The sequence below is a fragment of the Myotis brandtii genome, unplaced genomic scaffold (genome assembly GCF_000412655.1).
Source record: "Myotis brandtii unplaced genomic scaffold, ASM41265v1 scaffold56, whole genome shotgun sequence".
NCBI classification, from domain to species: Eukaryota; Metazoa; Chordata; class Mammalia; order Chiroptera; family Vespertilionidae; genus Myotis; species Myotis brandtii.
The window spans coordinates 3,800,101-3,807,952 of record NW_005370080.1 but is presented as its reverse complement, the minus strand read 5'-3'; the positions used below and the strand labels follow the sequence as shown (position 1 = coordinate 3,807,952).

The 7,852-nt window shown below is 39.7% G+C and overlaps 1 protein-coding gene across 1 annotated transcript in view; it reads left to right on the top strand.

The window, feature by feature from the left end:
• Nucleotides 1-4,181, top strand: part of SMIM13 (small integral membrane protein 13) — a 36,954-nt gene extending 32,773 nt beyond the window's left edge. The window contains exon 2 of the mRNA XM_005878428.2: nt 1,452-4,181. Coding sequence (XP_005878490.1) covers nt 1,452-1,639 — 188 coding nt within the window. The 3' untranslated portion in view covers nt 1,640-4,181. The remainder of the gene's footprint in view (nt 1-1,451) is intronic.
• Nucleotides 4,182-7,852: the final 3,671 nt, after the last annotated feature.

Genomic DNA, 7,852 nt, shown 5'->3' with positions numbered 1-7,852 from the left:
GGTGACCAGGCTGGCAGAGGGGGGCAGTGAGGGGCAATCAGGCTGGTGGGAGGGGGAATTAGGGGCGACCAGGCCAGTGGGGGGGCAGTTGGGGGTGACCAGCCTGGCAGGAGGGGGCAGTTGGGGGTGACCAGGCAGTTAGGGGTGATCAGGCAGGCAGGCAGGTGAGCGGTTAGGAGCCAGTGGTCCCGGATTGTGAGAGGAAGTCCGACTGCTGGCAGTAGGACATCCCCTGAGGGGTCTCAGATTGGAGAGGGTGCAGGCTGGTCTGAGAGGACCCCCTGCTTCATCCCCCATGCATGAATTTCATGCACCGGGCCTCTCGTATCTAATAAAACAGTGTACATACCTTAATTGTAAAATACTTTATTGCTAAGAAATGCTAATCATCATTTGAGCCTTCATCAAGTCATAATCTTTTACTGGTGGAAGGTCTTTCCTCGATGTTGATAGCTGCTAACTGATCACAGCAGAGGTTGTTGAAGGTTGGGGTGGCTGTGGCAATTTCCTCAGATAACAATGGAGTTTGCCACATCAATTGACTCTTCTCATGTACGATTTCTCTAGAGTGTGATGCTGTTTGATAGCATTTTATCCACAATAGAATTTACTTCAAAATTGGAGTCAGTGCTCTCAAACATGCTGCTGCTTTGTCAACTAAGTCCATGTGATATTCTAAGTCAGCGGTTCTCAACCTGTGGGTCGCGACCCCTTTGGCGGTTGAACGACCCTTTCACAGGGCTTGCCTAAGACCATCCTGCATATCAGATATTTACATTACGATTCATAACATTAGCAACATTATAGGTAGGAAGCAACGAAAATAATTTTATGGTTGGGTCACAACATGAGGAACTGTATTTAAAGGGCCAGAAGGTTGAGAACCACTGTATTCTAAGTCCTTTGTGGTCATGAGAAAGAAACACCAATCGGTTTCCTCCTGTACGTGTCCTGCCTGGGAATTGAACCCGAATCCTTTTGGCATATGGGACGATACTCCAACTGAGCCACACTGGCCAGGTCTGTTTCTTTTGTATTCTCATTGAAGAAAATTTGCTTTTAGTCAATATTAGCATTGAGGTATGAATTTCCAAGTGAATAGCAAAGTGTATTATTTCTTCCCAAGAAAAATGTTCTCAAATATTTTATTTTAATATAATAAACACCTTTACTTAGGTATCAAAGCTCATTATAATTTTAATGTAGATGGACTAAGCTTGGATTCTAAATTCTATTAAGGTAGAAACTGTTTCTGCCATCCTTTATAAATTCAGAGTTTATCTGTATGCCTTGTCCATAGTAAATGCTTAGAAAATACTTGTTTTATAAATGTGTATTTGTAATCACTTTTATGTATAATAATGTTTTGTAATATACTCCTCACAATTAACTGGAATGCTGTCAATTAATAACATATAATAATTATTCTTAATGTTTTTGTCTCTCTTTAGGTTGGTATTTTGTGTGGCATCTTTTTCTATCGAAATTCAAGTTTCTGCGGGAACTGGTGGGAGACACAGGATCCCAGGAGGGAGATCATGAACCTTCAGGGTCTGAAACCGAAGAGGACACTTCCTCATCGCCACACAGGATCAGATCTGCTCGCCACAGGAGGGTGCCTGCTGAGGAAGGCCACTGACCCCCACCGTCATCCTGTGGGAGTGGCTGATGAAAGGCAGCGATCCTCGGTCTTCGCAGTTGCTAAAATATTGAAGAGCATTTGTACTTGGACTTCAAGTCCAATTCAAAAAAAGATTTACATGTAAGCCATATGAACATAAAGGGAATTTAAACCAAATTGGACCATTACAAATTTTATGTTAAAGATAATCTTTTGCTTTACTAGCTTTTACTTATATACTTATTCCTTGGCTCTTGGGCTTATTGTTTTTGCACTATTGTGAATCTGTTAAACATTACAGGCTTGAACACTGTATTTTATTAGTTCTATAATGTACTCCCCCTGCCACATTTTAACTTTTCTGAACTTGGGATACATCTCACTATTCCTGTCAACCAGGCAATAGTTGATGTAATTATCCTAGCCTGTGTGTGTGTGTGTGTGTGAGTTCACAGGTTGTCATAGTGTCATCACTGTGTCATTGCTATCAAATGTGTCAGATTTAATTGGTACTTAAAAATGTCTTCTAAAAGATTTCACTATGATTCAGCACTGAAATGAAGTTGTGTATGCAGACAAGCATGGAAGCAGAGCAGTGGGGCATACATTTGATAGTAGCGAAGCAAATATCCGTCGCTAGAGGAATGACTGCAATTCCATATTTTCTTGTAAAGCAACAACAAAATGCTTTATAGGCCCTAAGAAGGGAAGACACCCACAAGTAAAGTTGTACGACATTCTGTCACTGAGACACATGCAGAAGGATTGCCTGTCACACGCTGAGTGCTTCAGTGAAGGTGGGAGAAATTGCCAAAACCTTGGAATCGATGAAACACAACTCAAAGCAGCGAGAGGCTGGTTCGATCGATTCCTGTCAGACAGGACCATTGTCATTAAGGTGTCAAACATGTTTGTCCAAAGCTTCCAGCTGTCATTAAGCAGAAGACAGTGGTAGAGCCTCTTTTCCAGAAATGCTTTTGATGACGCCAAGGGGGCCGTTGTGAGGAGAAGGCAGGTTTCAGTGACTGATGTAAGAAGTGATTCAGAAAAGTTGCACTCAGAGTATGAAGTTATAGTATAACTTAACCAGTTTATTTCATAACACTTACATATGCACAAGGCTGTGATAAAAGTCTGTTTAATTCTAAAAGTTCTGTTTCAGTAAATATAAAATAAACATTCTACGTGATATGAAAGCATTGTGTCATAATTTGATGGCCTGTGTTTTTTCCTTAGTGATAAATGTGGTGCATCTGACAAGTGATGGTATCTTAGCTTAAATAAGAAATAGTTTGTACATTTATTTTTTTCTAGGATAGCAATTATTACTAACTTAATTCTAACTCTTATAATGTTAAAATAGTTATCCTCTATAAGACATTTTTTTGGCAACCTATTCAAGACTTCAGTAGCTTTGGAATCTGAGAACTGTCTTCTACTTTAGGGAGGTAGGATTAGTCACTCCCTTTGTATGGAAGGACTTCATGCTCAAGGCATGTGTTGTGGAGAAAACACTTCTTCACAAATAGCAATTGAGTGGCAATATCTCAGAGACAGGATTGAGGGAAAGTGGAGAGTGGGTGGAAATGCCTGCTTCACTGTAAACTGACTTGCCAGGTCTGCATGTTTGTCCTCATTGAACTTTGGACTGAGGGTTTACTGGGGAAGAGATACAGATTAAAGAACATTTCTGTTTACTGTTACCTGCTTTGTACAAGAGTGAATTGTAAAGCCAACTTATTTTACTAATTCAAGTTATTTTTATATGTTTAACCTTCATTTCTAAAGAACTAGTCACCACTATTTTATGATGGTGTGTAATTATGTTTGGTACCTCATACTTCATGCTGACAGTTTTGTTAATTAACAGTTCACTTGCTCTGACCCAAGTGATATTCCTGGTGCACACTTCTGTTGTCATTGTAGCCTTTTGTATATATGGAAAGGGAAAGATCCCTAGCAGCTGAGAGTGGGGCATAATCTTTCTATTTTCATTTCCTTATTGGATGCCGTTTTCTATTTTTATGTGACTGTAGGGATTAAAAACAATGACACAAGTTTCATGCATTAATTTTAGTGCTTCCTACTAGCTAAATGTTGCATTAAAATGATAATCAGTTAGGGAAAAAAAAAGCCTAAAAATCTTCTTGGTACTGGGAGGATTCAATTAGATCTTTCATAGTCTAGTATTTTGAACTGTGGATTCTGCTTTATAGTGGACTAGAGCCTTGGTGCATGGATTCGTGCACTGGTGGGGTCCCTCGGCCTGGCCTGCGGGGATCAGTGGACTTCTGCGCCGCTGCAGCCCTGCCTCACCTGCCAGCTCGTCAGGCTCCAGCTTGCTGTCTGTATCGATCCTGCACAGCATGAAGTAGTGTGAGAAGCGGCAGGCGGCAGGGGAGGAGCCTGAGCCCGGGCTGGGCGCTGCGCCGCTCTGGCTCATCCCGGCCCTGCTGAGCCCACCACTGTGGCCACACTTGGGCATGCAGGGGGAGTGTCCACAGGAGAGGCTCACGCCACCACAGCTGCACTCACCAGCTGTGAGCCCAGCGGCTGGCGCCCATTTATCAGCTGAGCGGTGCTCCCATTGTGGGTGTGCAGTGACCACCAGAGGGCAGCTCCTGCGTTGAGTGTCTGCCCCCTGGTGGTCAGTGCGCATCATAGCTGCCAGCCAGTTGTCTGGTTTTCTGGTCGCTTAGGCTTTTATACATATAGATATCTTAGGTTTAAAGAATAATTGCTGACAACTTTTAAGTAGCTGGCCAAGCTTCCATACTGTATCAGTATTAAAAACTGATGGCCGACGTAATCCCCCCAAACCTACAAGTGTCACCACAAATTAAACAATTTAATCCATGTAAAGGTATATATGTTGGTATTATTAATATTTATGCTTCAAAAATGTCTTTTTAAAAATAATTGTAAGAAATGTTCTGCTTTATTTTTGGGGGAAATATAGTCAAAAGCATACTAACAGCTCACACCCTACCATGTTTTAACTCTCAAGACAGTAAAATCACTGATGCCAATATGAAAATCCTCCAAACTAATTCCTTTGTTTAAAACCTTTTTTCTCCTCTGTACTCCTCTGCCCCCAATATTCTCACTATAGTACATATTTCTAAGGCCACTGAAAGAGGAAAGAGAAATAGTTGTTAGCAGAATTATTTGTGTGATATAGTGTTTGTTTTTTAACCCGTTTTAGAGCTTTTGTAGCTGAACTTAGCGGAACTTCATAAGGGCATTTTCAGTTTCTCAGTAGAAGATAGACTAGCCTGTGGTTAATTTTAAAGTTCAGAAGTTCTGAGCATTAAAAATGTGGTCAAGTGTTATCGTGTCTAAATACTCATTAACAATGTTGTTGATCAGGTATACCATCTTTTGAGGAGTAATTCTAAAATTGAGGACTGGTCAGTTGTTTTCATTACCTTCACAACTAACCATTCCCAAGTCTTTCTCTCTGCCTCTGAAACTCTTGTGAAAATTTCAGGTATCAAATATATTGGTAGCATTACTCTGACTTAAATGCCAAAAAACACTAAATATTTGTGTAGCACTATTAAGTGAGGTTTTTAATATTTATGTCCAGTTAAAAATAGAATTCATTCAGTGGATTTTATAGTGTTGTTTTCATGGTGGAAACATAAATATGTAATTTGGAGGATAGCCAATTAACAGGTGTGCTGACCCATTTCTTTAGATATTACTGGGTTTTAAAACAGCTTCAAACTGTTACTTTGTTGAATGTTGAGAATATATTAAATAATGTTTTCACAAATACGGCATTTTAAAGCAAAACAGGTTAAATGATTTGAAAGTAGTGCATTTTTACTTTTAAAAGTAACATTTAAAAAATTATTTTAAGTCAGTGATATAGTATTTTTTGAAGTCAGTTTTTCTGAAGTTATGTTTTAATGTAACATCATGTAACCAATGTAACTTTAGATTTTCACTGTAAACTTTTATATTTGAAGTTCACTTAAAAAGCCAATGAAGCCTGATTGGTGTGGCTTAGTGGTTGAGCATTGACCTATAAACCAGAAGGTCATGGTTCCATTCCTGGTCAGGGCACATGCCTGGGTTATGGGCTCGATCCTCAGTGTGGGGCGCGCAGGAGACAGCCGATCAATGATTCTCATCGTTGATGTTTCTATCTCTCCCTCTTCCTTTCTCTCTGAAATCAATAAAAATATATTTTTTAAAAAAGCCAATGAACAGTACTAAAATATTATAGACTCAAGCAGCTAATGGAATAGTATTTTGTTATGGAGTCTAGAATGAAAGCACCTTGTATTGTCTGCTTCTAAAGTATCTTACAGCTTTTAACTTACAGCATAAAGAGTAACATTTTTTCTTAATAAAAGTTACATTTTCCATGTGTTAATGTACATGTGCTTCCTGTTTTATGGCCAATGTTGAATATTACCCTCCAAGTCAGTTCTATGCATAACCACTCACCAAATACTGCTCCTGTGGTTTCTTAAAGGAGACATTCTGTGCTGTGCTATGACGCATTGTCATCTTGCTGCTTGACAAATAGGTTTATAAGGAATTAAAATTGTGTTAATAGTTCTTTGTATAATAATATGTAAAATTAGAGATGAGGAATGATCATTCACTGTTTTTGTTTTAAAACTGGTCAATACTATACCTAAAGCCTCTGTGGTTTGTTGATATGATGTTTTAACTGTTACTTTAAATCACACAGAATAAATTAAAATGAACACAAAAGTTGTGTATGTTTCATTGATAAAGTATAACTATAAAGGGTACCTTGGACATAAAGAGATTTGAAAGCAGCCATTATTCCCAGTGGTCCATCTTTTACCTCATTTTTCAAATTCTAAAAAGCTCTAGGAATTAAGACAGCAGTAATAGTTTGAGTGTCATGAAAGTAATTGACTTAGAACCGGAAGGATATATAGCATTAGAGCTAAATTACATTTACCATATTTAGCCTTTTTATTTCTTCTCATAATATCATAGATCATGTCTTATATTTTTATTAGTATTAACCACCAGGAAGACTGAGTGAGAAAACTGACCAAAACCAAGAAAAAAGATTGAGGAATGCCTTTGAAAACTAGTTTGAGATAAGAAACCATTAGTTGCAGCGGCTGGAGGCCAACTTTTCCCTTTGCTCCAGCAGTGCTGAGCTGCCAGGAATGAAGGATGGGAAAAAACAGATTGTGCCAGGATCCATCTTTGTAAGATAGGGGCGTCTAAAGGGCAGGTCATTTGAGATTGTCAGAGAGTGGCTTTGGGATATGGGCTGGGTTGTAAGAGAAGTCAGATCATTAAGGCACTGATTAATTGGATGAATGGGAAGGGGTTGAGATTAAGGATAAAATGAGTGTAACATTTGTGTATAATGGATAGAAGGATTTTAGAGGTGAAGCAGTTCTGAATAGTTGACACTACAGCCAGAGAAAAGGGGAATCTGAGAGCCACTCATAGGACCATGGTGTGGACTGTCAGCATGGCCACTAATACATGATAGCTGAAGTTAGGATGGAGAAGATGACCATGCCCTGGAGACCACGTCAGGGACTTGAAGATTTATCTTAAGTTCTTGGCATGACCAGGAGGAAAGAGCCACAGTTTTGGCTCAGTGGATAGAATGTTGGCCTGCGGACCGAAGGGTCCCGTGTTCGATTCTGGTCAAGGGCACGTACCTCAGTTGCAGGCTCCTCTCTGGCCCAGGCCCTGGTCAAGGTGCGTGTAGGAGGCAACCAATTGATGTGTTTCTCTCACATCAATATTTCTGTCTTTCCCTCTCTCTAAAAATCAATGGAAAAATATCATCAGGTGAGGATTAAAAAAAAAAGGAGGAGTTCCCTGAAAATGAAAGAGGAATGTGAGAATATTTTCAGCTTGCCCTCCAACCCCAGCTCTATAGGCCAGTGTATGATTGTTAGGTACAAATAAGTACTTCAATTATAAAAATGATGCTATTTATGGAGAACTTTGTTGGGGGGAGAAGAAAAAGAAGAACAGCAAAAGTTTCTCTAAAAATCTTTTTAAAAAAAATATATATTTCTTTATTGATTTCAGAGAGGAAGGGAGAAGGAGAGAGAGATAGAAACATCAATGATGAGAGAGAATCATTGATTGGCTGCCTCCTGCACAACCCCTACTGGGGATCGAGCCCGCAACCCAGGCATGTGCCATTGGCCAGAATCGAACCTGGGACCCTTCAGTCCACAGGCTGACGCTCTATCCACTGAGCCA